General features: G+C 35.4%; 1 protein-coding gene across 2 annotated transcripts; it reads right to left on the reverse strand.

The window, feature by feature from the left end:
• Window positions 1-7,424: 7,424 nt before the first annotated feature.
• zdhhc20b (zDHHC palmitoyltransferase 20b) lies at window positions 7,425-21,044 on the reverse strand. 2 transcript variants are annotated; one of them, XM_028434171.1, is made up of 14 exons: window positions 20,917-21,044; window positions 18,960-18,986; window positions 17,753-17,847; window positions 17,554-17,674; window positions 17,416-17,485; window positions 17,274-17,306; window positions 16,037-16,157; window positions 14,690-14,725; window positions 14,347-14,485; window positions 12,304-12,430; window positions 10,537-10,626; window positions 10,349-10,461; window positions 10,220-10,267; window positions 7,425-9,063 (listed from the first exon to the last, which is right to left on the reverse strand). In XM_028434171.1, the coding sequence occupies exons 1-13, from the start codon at window positions 21,032-21,034 to the stop codon at window positions 10,224-10,226; spliced, it is 1,134 nt and encodes a 377-aa protein (XP_028289972.1). In that variant the 5' UTR covers window positions 21,035-21,044; the 3' UTR covers window positions 7,425-9,063; window positions 10,220-10,223. The 2 variants fall into 2 exon arrangements, with proteins under 2 accessions (XP_028289972.1, XP_028289973.1); XM_028434172.1 differs by lacking the exon at window positions 14,690-14,725.
• Between the last annotated feature and the right edge of the window lie 926 nt (window positions 21,045-21,970).

The raw sequence follows: 21,970 nt of genomic DNA on the forward strand, positions 1-21,970 counted from the left end.
CAGGAAATTGACTTTGATCTCCTGATTATTTCAACTATCATGTGCCAGTCTTCTTCAGATGCGTCTGCTGATGGCTTTGATGTGTCCAATGCTTGGACAGAGTTTTGTCCATGACTTCTAGCAAAATAATTTTGTCTTCTCCTCTGCCCCTGAGGAAGACTGGCAGTTGACAGTCCTAACATGTTAGGAGATCAAAGTACACTTTCTGAAAAAAAGGTTTCTGAATAAATGAAACCTTAACATATTATTCAAAAAGAAGACAAAATGAACATGCTGGAATTATTCAAACTTTACTACTATATTTATGTCTGTATAATGTGTATATCTACATGATATTTCACCATTGTTTTTTTTTTTGGTTTTTTTAAAACCGTGAGATTAATATAGAGCTAAACATCTAAAGAAGATGCTAAATTTTAAGAAACACTAGATTTACTGAACGTTCTTCACATTCTGCAGGATGTGTGGTAAACTCAGTGTGATGACGTTTTATCGTTATAATCACCTAAAAGAATTTCCTTAATTCATGCAGCACTGTGACAGGATGTGGTTTTTATCTTTGATGTGTCACTGCTATCAGATTCACTAGACGTTGAGTTGGCGTCTGACGACAGGCACCATTTGTCACTTCTGATAAAAGTGAAAAAGTGTTGATATTTTACAAAAACGGCTACGAACAACAAGTCATTTCATCATTGTTATGTTTGTTGTGAGACATAAGATGCTGACGCAGCCTTTTTTTTAAAATTGGTTTTATGTTTTGGTTTGTTTTTTGGAATTGTTATTTTTTTGCACAAAACCATCCCACAATTGTTCCTTAATAATTCAATAGTCACACTGTACATTTTTAGTTTGATCAGATTAATACTTTTTGATATGAACAATTTCGTGAGGAGGGGTATGTGTTGTCCTTATTTTTCTTCCATTTTCATCTTCCAATATGTCAGGCACTACATCACATAGGAAACTGTAATATGGTATAGTAATATAGCTCCACCTACTCTCTCAGAATATATAAAAACATCTGCTATACATCTTATCTGGTGGACATGCCAGACCATCAAAATTGGAGAAAAGTTAGTCGTGGTTTAGGTCTGGAACATGTTTGGTCCTTCAGTAAACTACTTAGCATATGTCTCTGTGATGTGATCAGCTTAGAGCTATGAACATAGACTGTTCACATCACTAATGATTAGTCACATAAGTGCATTGGTTCTAGGGTGACAAGCTCTGGAAATCCAGAAAAATTTCCATTGGCCCATAACTGCATGTGAGAATATTAGAAAATAATCTATCTCTGTTTTAGTTTATAGTTTAAAGGTTACTCTTTATTGGGATATATATATATATATATATATATATATATATAATTATTTAATGCAACTTTACATGAGGCCATTGTAGCTTTCCTCTTTGTCTTATAATAATTTATTGTTTATCAGTTTTTCAATAGTAACATAAAAATATGAAAACAGTTGCATCATATTTTTGAAAACATGTTTATATTTATGTTTATTTATTAGGATCCCCATTAGCCACAGTCCGTAGAACAACACAAAATATACAATTACAGAAAGATAAACAAAATGAAAATACATAATTTATCATGTTTTTTTTTTACATTTTCTTATGTTTTCTGTCCATATTAATCTGATCAAACTAAAAATGTACATTGTGCCTATTGAATAATCACAGAACAATTGGTAAAAAAAAAAATCTGAATTTTTTTTAGATTGAAGTGCGTAGAAATGTCCTGAAAATTTGTAGAAATAACCCACATATCAAATACATCATGGTTTTAATTGGTCAACTGGCCTCCATTATTAATGCGTATTAAGACTTCGTAATTAAAAATGATAGATAGTGGTGATTGCTTGAAGTTTAAAACTCAACAATCATTGCGTAGCAGCACTTTTTGTGTTGTTTTTGTGTGTATTTTAAGATACGAATGACCTTTTATCTGTTTGTGTTACTTTGCTAAACATCACAGATTTCCTTGACAAGCTAAACATGATACCAAGGCCAGTCTAAGGACGTGTTATTCCCCACCCTGTGTGTGTGTGTGTGTGTGTGTGTGTGTGTGTGATACTGGATTTCTTTAACGTGGTGAACAAACGCAGGCCTTTAACATCACATGCCACCCTGTTCCCATGACGACCTGCACACGCAGAAGTATCGTCACGTGAGGCATTTGCTGCAAATCTTGACGCACCATGAATTTTTCTGACTCTAAAGCCTGCGTAATAAGTCTGAACGTCAACAAAAACTAAACTGAACATAAGTTAAAAAACACGGTGTCCATGTAAACATATTATGTTTACTGAAGGAGGATAAAAACAACAAGCTTAATGTTTGACTCCAATAGAAAACAATGGGACGTTTACATTCTGTGGGGCCGTGTGACATCATCAATCACATGGTTTCAAGATGGAGGAAGTGGAACAAAGGCTTTAAAACTGTAAAGTTAATAAACTAATGTGTTTAGTTAGACATAGATCTACTAATACAGAACTGTTAAACTCATTTTAGTTCAGGGACCAAATACGAAGCAGTTTGATCTCAAGTGAGCCACAGATTTTATGCAGGAAAATGAGTAATTTCAACATTATTGTTCTATAGTTTGCACTTCTATGTATACATAAAATACTAAATATGTAAGAAAACAACCATATCCAAGCAATAAGTGACAGATATCATTCCCAACATGATCTTCACTTTAGAATTTCCTAGATTTTGTACCAATTTCTATTTAATTAAGGGAAATATTACCTCATACTTGTAAGAATTTTGAGTTTTTTCAACTGTTTAACATTAAAAAATCACTACAATCGTGCGATATAAGTACCAGGAAAACCGTGAGCCTCTGAAAATATTGTTGAGTTGCATTTACATTTACACAATGATACATCAGAAAGGTTTTTATTCGCCAAGTACAGTTTCAGAACAGCACGAGGAATTTAACTTGGCAGTTGGTGTGAAGAACAGAAACAGAACAAAACCAGAAACAATAATAAATATAAATATAAAGGATAAGGGATAAATATATATACACATATACGAGTGCTGCAGGTAATATTCATGCTTTCCATGTCATTTTTACTTTCTCCTACGTTGAGTTTGAAACACTAATAAGTATATTTTAAAGGTATTAGGTCACATTTGTAGAAATAGTGGAGGATCTCTTTAATGTTTGTTTGTGCATTAATGATAAAAACAACGCGTCCTGACAGGCCTGAGATTAGAATATTGACTATAACGTGTGTTGTTTGTATGTGAGATGTTTTGGTGATCGACTGCAGAGAGAGTCTCATGAAACAAAACCAGGCTGATGTGCTCATTACTTGGAAATGACGAGAGTCCACATCTGGAAAACAGAAGGACGGATTAAAGTCCAAATAGAAGAGAAACTACGGCTTTTCTGACGACACGTGACCGCTGACTTTGGTGTTTGTGGGTAACGTTCCTTTGATCATTTATTTCTCCCTGAACCCTATAGGGCTGCTATGGCTGTGATTATTACATCATTATCTTCTAGTTGTAAACGTATTGTTTGCTTTCTCTAAAAGGAAAAGTGAACCCCAGGTCATTTACCTCACGTGTCAACAGTCAATATTTACAATAGATCCAGAGTTAAGCTTTACATTAATGTACATTTTTAAAAAAAATCTGGATTTTTCTGTTTTAGGATTTATTGTTTATTCAAATTTGAGAGAAAAAAAGGGGCAAAAAAAGAACATCTGTTCTTGCTATTTTTTTCTATACAAACTCAAAGGGAACGCAGAAACACAAGAACACCATCTGTTGCTTTGATAATAAATAAGTTGATTAAAAATACATTGATAAAATTAATAACTTGAAAGTAGATAAATAAAAAATTTTGATTTACATTTAACATTTGGATTTAGATTTAACATTTACATTCAACATTTAGATTTAAATGTAACATTTAGTTTAAATATTTAGATTTAACATTTACATTTAGTTTTGGATTTAACATTTAGATTTAAACGTAACATTTAGATTTAAACGTAACATTTAGTTTTAAGATTTAGATTTGAAATTTACATTCAACATTTAGATTTACGTATAACATTTAGTTTTGTATTGTATTTGTATTTTTATTTATTCCATTCATTTAAAAAAAATCAATTTAATAATAAAAGTTTACAAACTTCTGAATGGAAGGGAGCAGAAAGAATAAAATTTTAAGATTTACATTTACATTTCACATTTAGATTTGGATTTAACTTTTACATTTATATTTAACATTTACATTTAAATATATTTAGTTTTTAAAAATTAGATTTAGATTTAACATTTACATTTAGATTTAACATTTGGATTCAACATTTAGATTTAAATACATTTAGTTTCAAGATTTAGATTTAACATTAACATTGCACATTTAAATTTGGATTTAACTTTTACATTTAGATTTATTTTTCATGTGTACACATTTTTAACAATGATATAGAACATAGTTTTTCATTAATTTGCCTCAAATGAAAGAAAAATTAGCTAAATGTTCACAATATGTCAGCTATAAAACAGTGAGTGATTTTTTACATTCAAACCCCACAGACCACTGCATTAAGGATCATATCTGCAGAGTGGGACAGGTTTTTCTAACCTCGTCTCATCTCATTGGGACACGCAGAGTGTTTCTATTGAACAGTAAAGTAATGGAGTACTCAGTAAAGAGGAAAAGCAGCAACAGTGTGAGTCGTAGAGGTCAAGGGCCTGTCTGTCACGCTGATAGTAAAGGTCAATGTCCACTGGTCCTGCTGTGGAAACCAACGCTGTGTTTACTGGATCTAATGGAGGTCTATATCTGACAGCACAAGGATCCACACACGACACACTGCTGTGAAACCACTGTCAGGATCATTTCCACATCTGGAATCTAGATAACAGTGAGTCACAATGTGAACACAAACATTTACCACCACAGTAGCACAAACACATGCTGTGTGCTTGGAGTTTATAAGTGACTGATGGTTCTGCAGCTCCTGGTTCTTAAGTTACTTAGGCATGGGGTCAGTTTCACAAGAATACACATTAACTAAATAACTAACTATTAAGGACCTGTACTACAAAGCTGAATAAGTATCCCTGGGATATCTCTTTGTTAGCTTCACCTAAACAAACACTGTCACAGGGCAGCTGTACTATGAAGCAGGATGTTCACTTAATCCAGGTGATTTCAGCCTGACGACGTGCACACTCCTCAATTTACGTCACAATTGAGGAACAATTCTTTAAAAATATGAAATATTAAAATCCATCATTCAGACCTAAAACACTGTTACCTAAGTAACAATGGTGATTTAGCCAGAGTCGTAGCACAGCACACACCTAATAAATCCCGGACGTTAGAGCAATAAGAGGAAATCCAGCTTCATAGTACAGGCCCTCACTGATAAAGCCAATCTCGTTACCGTATCTATTCATTCACTCTGCAGGAAGCAGCCCCGGGAATGAGGTTAATAGTAAACTGCATTTACTAAAAAATGCAAGTGAGGATGCATAATATGAACCCCTCGGAGTCACTATAATACCTTAGAGTCACTAGTATACCGCAGAGTCACTATAATACTTTGGAGTTGGTACAACATCTCGGAGTCACGATAATACCTCGGAGTCAGTATAATACCTCTTAGTAAAATAGGAAAATAACTCACAAATCCACCAGTTTCTTTAGATTTTTATATAAAACATTTTTATTGTTAACTTCACGTTAGTTGTGTCGAGGCATGTACTTCATTCACATAAGAACTGTAAAATTAATCAGACAAGAAAAATATATGTTTTTTTCATACATTATCAATATATATATATACACACACTGTAAAATACATCATCGTAACAAAACCAAAAAAATAAAATAAAATAAAATCAACCAGAACGTCACAATAAATGGGATATGATGGACTTCCACCTGAACTCTGGATAAAGATGTAGAGTGAGTGAATGATCAGGAGTTTTATGGCTTCATTTGTAGAGTAAAAGCTGATTATAAATAGAACATTATCATAAGAAAACACATCGTATTCACTATTTACAGACACCATGCTGCAGGGCATCGTTTCAGATTTATGTTTCACAGACAGGTTTGAATCTCATTACAAAAAAACACTCAGTAAAGTGTTACAAAACACACACACACACACACGCGCACACAAAGTTTAGTCTGGAGGATGACCAGCCTGGAGAGACATCAAAGGCAAGAAGAAAAACAAGACGCCAGGTTGGATGTGTTGGTCGTTGGATGTACATAAGCTGCGAGTGGAATCTATACCAGGATCTCGTTAGGTGACATTAACAAAACCATCCACATGTTTTAAAACAGGAAGTAAAACTATAGCAGTATCGCCCAATCACTCCGATACTCATTAAAATACGTTTATCATCAGTCTGTGCAACGGAGAACCAGCGTAACACGACATATACAGCTGTAAACAGATGTGGCCTAGCCAGCAGCACAGTGATACAAGTTACATTACAAATGATTTATCACCCTCTACTACAGTGGTCCTCAACCTTTTACAGCCCATGACCGCCAAAATAAAGGTGCCAGAGACCGGGGAATAAAAGGAAGAACTTTTTGGGGTTCATTCATAAAGTCAGTAAAATGATGGTCCATCGTTCTATGAATCTGTGATAACCACATTTATTTATTTATTTATCTGAATAATATCCACTGTTATCTAGGACGTTTATTATTATTTGGGCCGTAGTATATAGTCATCAGAAAGATGAAAATCATTGTTTTAATCACAAATAAAATGGGTGGAAAAGGTGGTGAAATGGAATTTTAAAAACCACAAAAATTGGTTAATAGTTGCAAATTAGCATGGCCAAAAACAGACAAAAAAAGTGGTAAAAAAGGGTTCAAAAAGTCAATATTTACAATACAATTAGTTTGAACTGGCAAATAATGGCCATGACAAATCGTGAATGCGGTGAAATTGGCAAAAATGAGCATTAAATATGGTGAAAAGAAGCTAAAAGTGACAATAATGGTGGAAAAGGTGGTTAAAAGTTGCAAATTAGAATGGCCAAAAATGGACAGAAAAAGTGGTAAAAAGGTTTCAACAAGTCAATATTGGTTTAAAAGTAGCAGAAATGGGGAAATGTAATTTAAAAAGTAAGAACAATTACTTTAAACCGGCAAATAGTGGGCCTGGCAAATCGTGAATGTGGTTAAATTGGCCTCAATAAGCATGAAATATGGTGAAAAGAGGTTAAAAAGTGACAATAATGGGACAACATATGTGACATTTGGTGGGAAAAGTCATGAAAAGGGTTTAAAAGTGCCAAAAATGTCTTGAAAGTGGAAAAAATGTGCAAAAAAGGCAATGAAATTTGGCTGAAATGGGAGTAATGTAGCAAAAATACATTAAAAGAATCAAAAATATGGCAAGAAAAAGTGATGAAAATAGGTTAAAATATGTCAAGTTTGGTGTAGTTGCAGAAAAAGGGTAAAAATAAGTACTGAAATTGTAAAAAAAAAATATTCCTGAAGGCATCTGGCGACCCCAAGTTGGGCCCTGACCACAAGGTTGAGAAGAACCCTTGCTTTTCACAACCCCTCCCAACGTTTCTATGAAGTCGACATATTTTGGAGTAAATTTCTTCTGAATTTGGTGCAGCCTTTGAAATCACTCACCAAAAAAAACCACCTCCTCATGGGTTCAGTTCACATTAAAAGTGACATGGGATGACTTCGTGATCATTTCATATCACATTATTTGAGAAAAAACTGATAAAATAAAAACAAGCAGCTCCTTAAATCAAAAGATGCAGGTGAGGTCAAATATAGGCTTTACGTCGCCATCTCCTGTCCAGCACTAGTACTACTACCGAGATTTAAAAAAAAAAAAATTCTAAAACTGACAATAATGAGTACATTACAGCCAGCGAGGTGAAGGTAAAGCTACGATATTGTAAACACTTCAGAGGTCCGAGCTCGTGACAGACCAGCCCTTTTGTTGTTGTTGTTTGGCATTGAATGAATGTTGGCATCCAGCGCAGGAAACAAGACAAACAACTAAATAAGTGGTGTGAAAATCCTTCATGAGCAGCTGGTTTGACACAATTTGGTCACAGAAACGCTAAGAGGCTGAGGCTTTTACTTTGGAAAATTGTTGAAACAAAAAAACAACAACAACAAAGAAGCAAACAACAAAACAAAAATAAAAAAGTCACTTATTATCCATGTTTGGAATCAAAGCAGCACTTTTCTATTAGGGATGCACCGAAATGAACATTTTTGGCCAAAAACCAAAACTCCAAAATCAATGATAACGGCATTTATTAGTACCATTGCATTTATGGGTTTATGAATGTGTACAATCCTCACTAAAATCAAAGCTTTGAAAATGCAAAAGCACATTTGGGCCATTTTCGACCTAAAGTGCACCTTTGGGCCATTTATGACCGCAAAGGCACCTTTGAATTTCGGTGCATCAGTAGTTATTATACATGTTTGCTCTCATTGATGAGTAAACATCTACGGATGTCTTCAAACCAAAGCAGCACTTATTTTAACGTGTATATTGAGAATCTTAGATGAGTAAATGCACAATCTTGCGCTCTAGAGTTTAAAAAAAAAGCAGCAAAATAATTTCTTGCTGTCACTCAGTCCTCGGGAACATTATCCGTTTCAAAAATGTGCAGGTCAATGATTTCATTGCTTAAAAAACAAACAAAAACCAACAGTAAACAAGTCCTTCTCCTTGTTTGTCCCTATCTCTAGCATGTTATCGGTCAAAGTCTCAGACGGGTGAAGCTTTTGGCACAAAAATCTGCCTGAAACCGTAGAAAACTCCAACTCTCAGAAGAACTTTAGAGTAGAACTCAACGAGCGAGCTTGGAAAACATGATTTGTGGCAGTAGGTGTGAGACGTGCTTATGGAATAAATGAAAAATACAACAACCTGTCCACATCGTAGATGCATGATTGCTCCTAGAAGCACATTTCCATAGTAACAGTAAATGGGTCCGTGGTGACGGTGGTGAACTCGCTTTAAGGCATCAGATCAGATGACTGAGGAGCTTCTCCTGAGGCAGGAAATACAAAATCACTCAGTTTTATGGTCAAGTAGAGTTTTTAGACGTTTAGACAGATAGTGTAAAGAAACACTATAATAACAAGATCATTTACATTTCCTGAAGAAAATACAAGTGAGGATGCAGGTGCTGGCCAGCGTCATCGAACACTGCATTAGCATTAGCATTAACATAACATTAAACTACCCTCATCATTAGCTAGCATTAGCCTAACATTAACATTGGCCCAACATTAACATTTGCTAGCATTAGCCTACCATTAACCTAATATTAGCATTAGCTAGCATTAACCTAACAATAAACATGAACTGAAATTAGCCTAGCATTAACATAGCAATGGTTGATATCCATTGAAAAACTACATAGCATTAGCACTAAATAGCATTACCTAACATTCACATTTGCTAGCATTAGCATTAACCAAGCATAAACATTAACATTAACCTAACATTAAACTACCATTAACATTAGCTAGCATTAGCACTAAATAGCATTAGCTAACATTAACATTAGCCTAACATTAACATTTACTAGCATTAGCATTAACCAAGCATAAACATTAACTTAACATTACTCTATCATTATCATTAGCTAGCATTAGCACTAAATAGTATTAGCTAATATAAACATTAGACTAACATTAATGTTTGCTAGCATTAATCTAACATTAGCCGTATATTATCATTAGCCTAACATTAACCTAGCAATAACATTAGCTGGCATTAGCCTAGCATTAATATTTACCTAGCATTAGCATTAACCATCAAACAGTTGAATATTTTAAAAGTTGAATGGTTGAAATCCGTTGAAAAATGGCTGAAACGCTTAAGTTCAAAGTTAAAGCCGCTAAATCTTAAAACGATAAAATTCTCAATTGAAATGAATAAAGAAATTTTTGAACAAAAAAAAATGTATTTAAAAAATTTACAAAAGGTACAAATCACAAAAATACAGCAAGCACCCCTGCATGCTGAAGGAGTTAAAACGCGCCAAAATTCTGTGACGAAAAAAACAGATATAGAATAGGGAGGGTGCCTCCTGCATCATCACTAATAATAATATATATACGGATTAATATATATATATGATCATATATACAGTAGTGCAGGTAATAAAAACAACCCATTGCTCAGACTTGAATGATTACCTGGTTACGACTCGCTTTCCATGGAAATTGTGATGGTTTCACTTTCAGCTGTGGAGCCAATCAGAAGATGTAAACATGTGAAACATCAGTATGAAAACGCCTACAGTCGCCCACTTTTTTATTACGTACCAGGTTTTAGGTGGTCGTCAGCCACGGGGTCCCCTACGTTGTTAGCGTGCTGCTCGCTGCTCAGGAGGCGGTTCTGTGACTCGCTGAGTGGACTCACAGTGACTTCAGCAACACTAGAAAATAAACCGTCGTCAGCACTAGAGTTTAAACTTCTTTACATTGATTGATTATATGTTAAAGCTGATCACCTTTTACTGGACTCTGGTTGCAGGTTAACTGTAGCTTGTTCAGGGTCAGCACTGACCAGCCGAGTAGGGAAAGTGAAGCCGTCTCCCTGACTGTTATGAACACAAAGGAATTCAACTTCACAGGATATTATTAGGTCAGATGCTTCTGAAAGGAGTGGAAAGTTTATAGTAAATTTTCACATGAACGTGGCCTCGAGAATCTTCAAAAATTGGAAATTTCATGGGAATTATTTAGCGGAATTAACCAAAAATCAGGTGTGATTTTAAAGTGGACATATTGAGATGTCACAAGCTAAATTGGGAAAGAAAATCCCCTCCCCTCCGCTGGTAACTCCACCCATGGATTCCAACTCCAACCTGATGAAATGTTTTGGCAAAGTCCGCCATTTTTTTCTCGCGAACGAAGGAGTGATAGTAGTAGTCAACGTCTGCAGTTAGCGTATCTTTGCGTGCACGAATGCGTGTGTTGGAGCTAGTCGGGATGAAGGAGTGTCTGATTAAAGATCGGACAGCGGAGTTGGGAACTCCTAATGCTGCGTTCACACCGGATGCATCTGAAATGTCCGTACGTCCAGATTACAAACAAAGTCAATGGATAGATGCGTCCCAGATGGAAAATCTTTCCTGTGCAGCGGTGCAATCCGCACGTCAAGTGCGTTGGCCGTGCGAGCACGCTCCCGATTTTACGCATATCCACACACCCGCAAGAGTTGAAAGCCAATCAGAGTCTTTGTTAACGATGACATCAGGCAGTCCACACAGACACCAGTCTGTTCACCCATTCAACCATGGAGTAAAAGCTGTGTGTGACCACCTGGAGCTGTATGACACGCCCTTTATAACCAGGACCGGACTCAGAAGGATTTGGCGTGGAGAAGAATCAGCGAGGAGGTGGTAGTAGCAGGTAAAAGTTCTTTCTGTAGTTTTCATCTCTGAAAGTCGGCACTGAGCTAGGTTAGCATTAGCCGCTAAGCACACCGGCTTTTTTCACTGGTGGTTTATGTTTGTGAGAGGAGAAAAAGGAGCACAGCTCATCACTTCACACCATACGCCAAAATGGAGCGTTGGTTTATACAGGGTCATATACAGAACACAGGGAACTGTTTTAAAAAGGTGAAAAAAAGGTATAATATGTCCTCTTTAATTAAATGATGGCGATACTTTAGATGATGCTAAAAAATATATTTAACATCCCTTAAGGGCCAACTTTAAATATTGAAAATGTCTCATTAAATCTCATGGAAAATTTCCAAATTTGAAAATTAGCAGAATTTTACAACCCGAGTTGAAATGGTAAGTTTTTTTTAATTTGTATTACCATTAACTTGTTCTCGCAAAGTTTTTTTTTTTTTTTAATAAATAAATAAATATTTTGTACCATTTTTTACATGAAGGTGAAATTTGTAATTATTGATTTCGTGATATATCGTAAAATGACGTGCAAATCGTGAATCGTATTGTTAGATTCATGGCAATGCACGCCCCTCATTTAAATAGATGCTAATATTCATGTTTGGATAGGAATCAGTTATTAGTTAAAGTTATTCCCCAGTTTCTGGTTAATTCCAATAAAAAATTCCCATGAAAAGTTTATCATTTCAAATATTCCCAAAACTCCTGATCATAAATTCGAGTGGAAATTTAGCAGAAGTTTTTTGCAACTCTGAGAAACAGGCAGTATTAATGTTTTTGGTTCTAAAACAATCATTTACTGATGACGTATCAGATGAAGGCCTACTATATTTAAATATATTTATATATTTATACCTGGTGAAAACAGGCAGCAGCCAGTACTTCTTCTGGTCCCCAAAGACCTGAGCGATGTTTTTACGGAAACCCAGAGAGAAGCCGTTCTTATCAGAGCCTGTTCTAAAGACGGGCGCTCTGAACGCCTCTGTAGGAGGAACAAAAACTACATCAAACACAAAAACTACATCAAAACATTAAACTTATTACAACTTATATGAGGGTCATCAATGGCAATCTGTGAACTAGAAGGTTTTAGAATAACAGTGTGAATGATGAGGATGTTTATAGTGAACGAACACCCACAGGTTTTTGCTGACCTGCCACTAGGGGGAAATGGCTCAATGTAATCAAAAAATGCATTGATTATGGGCGTGGCTCCTAGAGTGGTTAAGGCACGCCCAGTCACAGCAGCCCCGCCCCCACAGGGCTGCACAATTCAACATGGAGCTGTTTTATTTTTGTAGTTTTAAGATTGTTATCTTTTATGTTGTTTTTATTGGTTTTAGGATTAGTTTGTATGTTTTCTTTTTTTTAATATAAATATAGATTTAGGATTATCTTTTAAGTTGTTTTGTTTTAGGTTTATCTTTTATGTTGTTTTTATTGTTATAGGATATTTTATGTTATTTTTTAAAAATAGTTTGAGAATGATCTTTTATGTTGTTTTTTTTGTTATAGGATATTTTATGTTATTTTTTAAAAATAGTTTGAGAATGATCTTTTATGTTGTTTTTTTAAATAATTTTAGGCTTTGTTTTTACATTGTTTTTTAAAGTTTTAGGATAATCTTATGTTGTTTTTAAAGTTGAAAATAATCTTTTATGCTGTTTTAGGATTATCTTTTATGCTTTTTTTTAAAAAATATATAGTTTTTGGATTTTATTTAATGTTATGTTTTAGGATTAATATCCCAGTGTTTCCTGAGATGGAGCCCTCTCGCTTTGTATTTGTAACCTTGTAAAAGCACTTTGAGCTGGTTTTTATGTATGAAAAGCGCTTTATATAAATAAAGATTGATTGACATTAGTTTGATTTGGAAGCAGGATGTGATACGTATCTTGAAAAACAACTGCTGCCTCTACAGACTTGGTGATTTCATGCACAAACCTTTCATTAAAAGTGATCGTCTAGATGTTACGTTCAACAACAATATGCTCAACTGTTAAAAGGCCTTTTAACCTTCAAAATAAAGCTTCTCATTCTAAATACAGGCTGCTGTGATGAGTAAATACTTAAAGGGCTTTTAAATCTATTACAAACCATGTTGACATTAAACACACAATGGGGGAGTGGTTAGGTTAGCAACGCCGTTCACAGCAAGATTATAAGGATTGTTGAACCCTGGTTTAAGTCTGCTTTCCCTGAAAACGAGTAATTTCAATATTATTGTTCCCGAGTTTGCATTTCTATGTATACACAAAATATAAAATATGTAAGAAACCAACAATATCCAAGCAATAAGTGATTAGTCCCAAAAGGGTTTTCACATTCAATTTCCTAGATTTTGTAATCAATTTCTATTTAATTAAGGGAAATAAGTCATAAATTGGGGAAAATTGAAGGACTTTTTCCAACTGTTTAACATTAAAAATTGTCACCGGAAAAACGGTGAGCCCCTGCAAATAGTGTTGAGTTTTATTTACACAATTATTCATGTTTTTTCTGTCATTTTTACTTTCTCCCGCAGGCCAAATTTGATGCTCCAAAGGGCCGGATTTGGGCCCCGGGCCATGATTTTAAGTTGAAATATTTTTCATCTTAATTCTACATTATTTTTTTTTAGCTTTTTCACATTTCTGCAACTTTTTGAGCTTATTTCAACTGTCACTGCTTTTCCAACATGTTATAGCATATATCTATATCTATATTTAATTAAGCGAAATATTACATCATAATTTGAAGATAATTGACGGATTTTGCAAGAATTTTGAGTTTTTTCAACAGTTTAACATAAAAAAAGGATTGCAAACATTCAATATAAGCAACTGTTGAGTTTCATTTACACAGTGATTCATGTTTTCTCTGTCATGGCGTGTGTGTGTGTGTGTGTGTGTGTGTTACCTATGGTGGATCTGTTTTTTCCTACGAGCCACAGGTGGTAACTGAAGAGGGACAAAATGCTGATGCAAAACATGGCCGCCACGAAGAAAAGAAACAAGACGTGGAATTTGGCGTGAGTGTGAGTGTCTGGAAGCTCGTTCTGAGGAGGAGGAGACAAAAAAAGAAAAGAGCCAGACAAAAATCAATAACAATTCCACAGGAGATGACAGCACTAAGAGGAGGAGGTGGTGGCTTTGAAAAAATAAAAGAGAAAGGAAAAAAACAAAAAACAAAAGATGCTGTGTGTGGCACGTCACAACTGAAATCCATGGCTATGATGGAGAGGCACTGCACTGGGTTTTACCTTTGGGCAGTTCTCTGCCGCTTTCCTCCGGCAAAGCTTTAGTTCAAACAGAAACAAGAGTGGTTAGCAACACCAGGAGCAAACAGGCGGGAATGGAAAGGAGAGCACGTCACAGGACAAGGCCAAGTGAGGTGACGGGCGGGAACAACAGAGAGGAAAGAGGGTGTGAGTGTCTACGAGGAGAGAAAAAAGAGATGAGAGGAATATGATTTAAGCTGCGACAGTGAGCAGAGAAAGGAGAGCAGCTGTTTGCAGCTGGATGAGAGCTGAGACTGATGTTTGACACAATGAGCTACTGTCGACCAACGAAGAAACAAAACGGGGGTCACAGGGTGGAGGGTGAGGGAGGACATGAGACACAGAGGGGAAGATCAGCACCATGCACTAACAGCTAAGACAATGGCTGTGTTGGAAACGTCACACTAACGTACGATACACCAGTGGTTCTCAACATCTTCAGCCCGCGACCCCCAAAATAAAGGTTTCAGAGACCTGGGACCCCCACTGTACCTGATGGTGGTTGAACATGAACATTGAAGATGAAGATGTGCTCTAGTATATAGTCATCTTAAAGATGTACATCCTTGTTTTAATCAGAAATATAAAGGGGTTAAAAAGGACAAAATATGGTGGAAAAGTTGGTGAAATTGGATTTTAAAAACCACAAAAATTGGTTAAAAGTTGCAAATTAGAGGGGCCAAAAACAGACAGAAAAAGGGTTCAAAATATCAATTAAAAGTGACAGAAATGGGGGAAAGGGTAATGTTGATTAAAAAGATGGAAAAATTAATCTAAACAGGCAAATAATGGGAATAGCAAATCATGTGTGATTAAATTGGCAAAAAATAAGCATGAAATATGGTGAAAAGAGTTTAAAAGTGACAATAATGGGTCAACATTTAAAACATTAGGTGGAAAAGTGGTGGAAAGGGTTTAAAAATGACAAGTTTGGTACAACAGAAAAAGGGTCAAAATAAGCAAAAATGGGTTCAAATTGTTAAATAAAAATACTCTTAGTTTCTTGAAGGCATCTGGTGACCCTCTCCCAGTGTCTCACAACCCCAATTGGGGTCCTGACCCCAATGTTGAGAATCCCTACTATACCCTACAAACTGATTAGGATGTTGAGCGTTACCACTGAAGTATACTTCCAAGTTTCCCAAGATGCATTTGGAGTCAACAAAGGACAAAAACCTGAAGCACACTGAGGCTACACATCTCTGTTGATTCTAGTATATACTATATATACAAAAAAGTAAAAAGTAAACAGTATATACTCAATGAGTTTGTACAGTGTGACATTTCCAACACAGTCAATGGTTGTCCTGACTCTGCATTAATACTTACTGTCCAGAACTTTATGAAATACTGCAGCACTGTGGCTGCGATGAACAAGCAGTAAACCAGAGAGTAGGCGAGGAAGAGGATGAAGAACTTGTAGTTGGAGAACCCGACACAGTTGTTCACCCTGCAGAGACACAAGGATCATAGATGACATCACTGAATCCTCATCACATTCAGCTTTAAAACCAGGAAACTTTGGCCCGACACAGGGAAACTTTAACCTTTTTATTAAAAATGTGAAGCTAAAAAAAAATCATAGAATCTACACTGAAACTTCAAATAGTGTGTGAAAGCTATTAGCTTTAAAATTGGTAGCACTTTACTTAAACTTTTATACATAAGGCAGACATTATGCCGTTATTATCCCTACCTAACCCCACGAGATCCCTCCACTTCACCCAAAAAATGCCAACATAGCTCCAAAGGTGTCATAATTTCACGCTGATGACAGATAATGACAGCGTAATGTATAAAACTTCAAGTAAAGTGTTAGCTCGAAATTTAAAATATCTAATGATGTACTTTAAATGTTTGCGTATCACAATTTCACGTTGAATTCATTGCTGATCTATAACGTTTGGGTAGGAATAATTGGTAAAATCTACAGCAGACATAGGCCACATGTGGCCCTTGGTCTAATTTTATGCGGCCCACGAAGTAAACGTACAACATGACAGAAAAATACACAAAACAAAAGCAAGGATATATTAAAAAATACACAGAAAATACTCCAAAAAAACCAAAACTACAACAAAAATGAACAAAACAACAGTAACACAAAAAATTTACTCAGGAAATGCAGAAAATGTCAACAAAAGTACATCAAAAGACAATAAAAACACAAAAAAAATTGACTCTGCAAACCCACAGTACTCACAAACAGGCAAAACGACAACAGAAATGCATAGAAATTACTCTAAAAAAAACACAAAACGACAGCACAAATACACAATATGACACAAAATACACAAAAGGACTACAGAAATGCCTCACAATGAGCAAGACAACAACAAACATACACAGAATGACAGAAAAACACACAAAATGACTATAAAAACTCTTTGTTCTTTCCTTTATTAATGCTCAGGTCACTCATTATTCTAAACGCTGACATGAATGTTGATCATGTGACCCTCTGATCAAACAAACACATGTTTGTGACTCCCGCTGTGATAATAGTTGTCTACCTCTGATCAAACAAACACAGTGAACATGTGAGTGATGTGTGAGTCCTACATACCAGGGACAGTGATGATCCATCTTCAGCACACACCTGTCAAACAGAGCAAACACAGGAACAGGATGTAACGAGCCTCCACACACACACACACACAAACACAGCCACATAATAACAGTTATAATAAGTTTAACAACAGTCTTACATGTCACAGGCGGAGCAGTGGTGACACCGGTCTGGTTTGATCACCTGACAGCGGTCACAGTATCTGATAGCTGTTCAACAAACACATGTTTACAACTGAAACACTATCACAGATAAAAACACGCGTTTTCTGTCCCACCTCCAGCTCCTGTGCGGGTGTACAGGGGCAGGCTGGTAGCGGCTCTCCACAGGATCTCCTGCTGAGACTCTGGTCTCTCCTCCTTCTCATAACGCTCCTTCTCAGCTTTGGGGAGGCAGAACTGGAATTACAGGCGTTAGGAAGCTTTAACGGTGACATTCGTGGTGTAGAATCAGGACTTAGAATGAGGCCGTCGTACCTCTTTGGAGGGGTTTGCGGGCATCGTGAATATGGTCTTCCAGTAAGACCAAACGAACATGATGAAGGAGAGGTGGAAGAAGATCATGTAAACAACTGGGAGAGGACAAAAAACCAGCGTCAGGATTACATCAGGTGTATTCACACATAAAAAAATGCCATATTTTATTCCAGACAGAAGCAAGAATGAGTTTAAACAAGCACAGCCATCATACAGTGAGGACTAAAATATTGGCACCCCTGGAATTTCTCTAGAAAATACACAATTTCTCCCAGAAATATTAACAATTACAAATGTTTTTGGTATATACTTGTTTATTTCCTTTATGTTCATTGAAAAAACACACAAAAGCAGAAGTTGTGCAGAAGATGAGTTTAAATGAGCAAGTGTATACTATAGGGCTGCACGATTATGGCCATAACAATAATCATGATTATTTTGATCAATATTGTAATCACAATTATAATCACAATTATTTATCATATTTGGCATGAAAAAAACTGTTTTTATGTTCACCCTTTGTTAATTTTTTGTTTTGTTTGTTATACTTATAAGTTGTTTGTATGTTATAAATTGCAAATTAAAACAAAGTAAAAAAAAAAACAAAAAACAGTTCTATTTCACTGCTTTTAAACAATCAATATGTACAGTTTACAGTGCAAAATTAAGCTTTAAATAATGATTATAATAAAAAAAGAATATTTAAAAAATGAATCCAAGAATTTAAAATGTACCAAAGGCTAACTGAATGAATACACTATTACAGAGCCCATATTATAAATGTAAATACTAATGATCAGGTTAATTTAATCATAATTTTGCAGCCCTAGTATACCAAAAACATTTGTAATATCAACTTTTTCTGGAAGAAATTGTGTATTTTCTGGACAAATTTCAGGGGTGCCAATACTTTTGTCCATGACTGTATATTATCCACGTAGTTAATTAATGAGAAAGCAGAGCTAATTACTAATGCTGGGAGCCCCTGGGCTTTGAGCAAGCAAACCTCAGCACTTACTAAAAATATCAGTGAAAGCTAATTTAACAAAGTACACGTGGGATTACTTTCATAGGAGGGAAAGTGGCTGAGGTCTGCAAAGATAAATGTATAATATTAAAATCAATCTGACAATGGAAAGTAACTCATCATCACAACTGAAATGTAAGACCTTCATTTCATTCTGTTGAAACATGATGCGACTCTTACCTTGCTCTCCTATACTGGGAATGGTAACTGGAACGAGAAGAAAACACACGTTAGACCTCATCTATTCTCAACCTTAGGGTCAGGACCCTATTTGGGGTGGCGAAACACTGGGAGGGGGTTTCCCGATGCTTTTAAGTAACTTTGAATGTATTTTTTTTTTATTAATTTGAGCCCATTTTAGCTTATTTTTTCCATTTTTCTGAAACTATACCAAACTTGCTATATTTTAACCTATTTTCATCACTTTTTCTTGCCATATTTTGGCTCCTTTTAATGCATTTTTGCTACATTACTCCCATTTCTGACACTTCTACATCATATTTCAATGCCTTTGCTGCACATTTTTTTCCACTTTCAAGACATTTTCAGCACTTATAATCAATTTCCACCACTTTTCCACCTAATGTCACACTTATGTTGACCCATTATTGTCACTTTTAACCTCTTTTCAACATATTTCATGCTTATTTTTGACATTTTAACCAAATTCATGATTTATCATGCACATTATATGCCAGTTTTAACTAATTGTTCCAATATTGACCCTTTTAATCACTTTTTCTGTCCGTTTTTGTCCACTCTGATATGCATCTTTTAACCAATTTTTGTGGTTTTTAAAACCCCATTTCACCACCTTCTCCACCATTTTTGGTCCCTTTTAACCCAATTTATTTCTGATTAAAACAAGGATTTACATCTTTAAGATGACAATATACTATGGCACAAATAACAATCTTCCTGGATAACTAGACTATTAACGTCCAGTGAGTGTATGGATTGGACAGATAATTTAATTATTTTAAAATTATCATTTTTCTTTCACATTTCAGTTCAACGGACCAAATACCAGTTTGATCACAAGTGGGCCGCAGGTTTTAGGCGGAAAAACAATTTCAACATTAATGTGCCCAAGATTGTACTTTTCTAGTTATAAATTAGACAAAGTATGGAAGGCATCAACGATATCAAAGCAGTACGTGACAGATATTTAAATGTCTTTTGATTTATTTACTTTTTTTTTTAACCAAGATTTTGTGGCAGAATCAGATGCTCTGAAGGGCCGGATTTGGCCCCCGAGCCTTGAGTTTGACACGTTTTTCAAATTAAAAATAAAATTGGGGGGGGGATTGTCTCCTATCAAATGCTGTTTTTGTATTTGTAAATGGAAGTGTTATGTTATGCTGCTGTATATTTCCTGTAAGTTGTATTTTTTTAGGGTGACAATTGAAACCTTCTGTCCAGGAACTGAAGATGAAAAATAGCTTTCTGGCTAAATCTGGTATATTTTCTATATTGACATTAATGTACACGATCCCTGTTAAATAAACCAACAAATAAATAAAAATATGAAGGGAAACAGGTCAGTAACAGGTCAAACCCAGTAAATATGTGCATTTTCAAGACAATGTGACGTTTCTTAGTCGTTATAGGTGCTTTTCGTGTTAAAAAATCTAGAATTATTCCATTACAGAGCTAAATAAATCATAGCACGTGTTTAAAAACAGATCAAATGAAAAATTGTTGCACAAAACAGAGGTGAAGATTCAGAAAATCATGTTTGTTGACACACACCAACATCCTCAATACTGATTGGCCAACACATACCAAATCAATTACATGTATCAGTAATGCAGCAGGAAGAAGGAAAACTGAAGCTAAAAAAAAAAAAAAAATCACATTTATTTTACTCTTAAATCTCATTAAACAGAGACTATGAGCTGAAAGTTGCTCTATAACATCCTAAAGTGTCCTTTTATAAAACAGTCCTACATAAAGCGGAGCTAACCCATGTGTATGTGTCAGTATCCAGAATGTTAACAGAGGTGAAAACAACACCTTTTGTTGAACTGAAGTCCTTTCACTTCCTGCTGGCCAGCGGCGGCACAATGAAAAACACCAGTGTTTATTTTACACCGTTTATTACAGGCTTTACGGCACAGCCAGGGCGTTTACTTACAAATACAAAGCTCCACCACGTACGCGTAATACGACCAGCAGACGACCAGGGCGATAAAAATCACCGGTATCCAAGCCAAGCCCCGTTGACAGCATCTCAGGACGTGTGTGGGCGCCATCTTTGTCCCTCTGCTGGGAAAAAGGGAGTGGCCCTGTGTGACGTCACCAACCCCCCCTCCCCTCCAAAAAATAGAAAAGAAACCAACGGAAACACGGAAAAAAAGGAGTTCGAAAAACAAAACAAAAGTTTTGTCCGAAAAACAGAAGAAAATCACCACAGAAAATAAATAAATAAATAACAGAAAAAAAAAAAAAATCAGCATGAAAAACAACAAAAAACTAAAAAACTAAGCTGTAGGCAAAAACAGGAAACGCCGCTGGTAATTTTATATATGGATTCTTGCTTGTCTCCTTTCTGTATATTTTTATAATGTACACTTGACATTTTAAAAAAAATAATAATAATAAAATAAAAGGAAACGCCGCCGGATAAAGCCTATGGAGGCTAGTAATGTTAAAACTTTATAATGTCGTATTATTGTGTGTTTGGGTGCCAGAATAGGAGGAATAACGTTAGTGACCGTAAATGATAGTTTTATAGGATTCCAGCGGACACTCGTGCTCAGAAAAAACGAGACAATTGTGGGTTCGCCTCCAGGGTAAGCTCCGCCCAACAAAATACGTCACAATGTTTACAAACAATCAGTAGTTTACAAACATTGTTGGACTTTATGAATCTGAACAATACCTTTAATTTAAAACGGATTCAATAATTTTTAAAAGCTACAAAATATTTAGAGAATTTGATTCCACAAAAAAACATATTTAAAAGAAATGGACAATTACATTTATTTTTTATGCAATTATGATGCATCCAAACTTCCACAGCTTTCTAAATTTCGTAAACTTGTTTTATTTCCAGCAAAAATGTGTTTTGTTCATAACTTCACTCCCCACTAAACTGTGCTATGGAACAAAGAAAGAGAAACAATTTTTGTTGCACACTTCCTAAAAAATAACTCAAGCCTTTTCATGTATGAATATTTTTTGACCTA

The sequence above is a fragment of the Gouania willdenowi genome, chromosome 20, assembly GCF_900634775.1.
Source record: "Gouania willdenowi chromosome 20, fGouWil2.1, whole genome shotgun sequence".
Classification (NCBI taxonomy): domain Eukaryota; kingdom Metazoa; phylum Chordata; class Actinopteri; order Blenniiformes; family Gobiesocidae; genus Gouania; species Gouania willdenowi.

Coding starts and splice junctions, on each gene's coding strand:
- zdhhc20b (XM_028434171.1), bottom strand. CDS start 21,034: ATGGCGCCCACACACGTCCTGAGATGCTGTCAACGGGGCTTGGCTTGG. Junction 12,431..14,346: donor AAAAAACAGATCCACCATAG/GTAACACACACA, acceptor TTCCTCCTACAG/AGGCGTTCAGAGCGCCCGTC. Junction 10,462..10,536: donor CAACCAGAGTCCAGTAAAAG/GTGATCAGCTTT, acceptor TTTATTTTCTAG/TGTTGCTGAAGTCACTGTGA.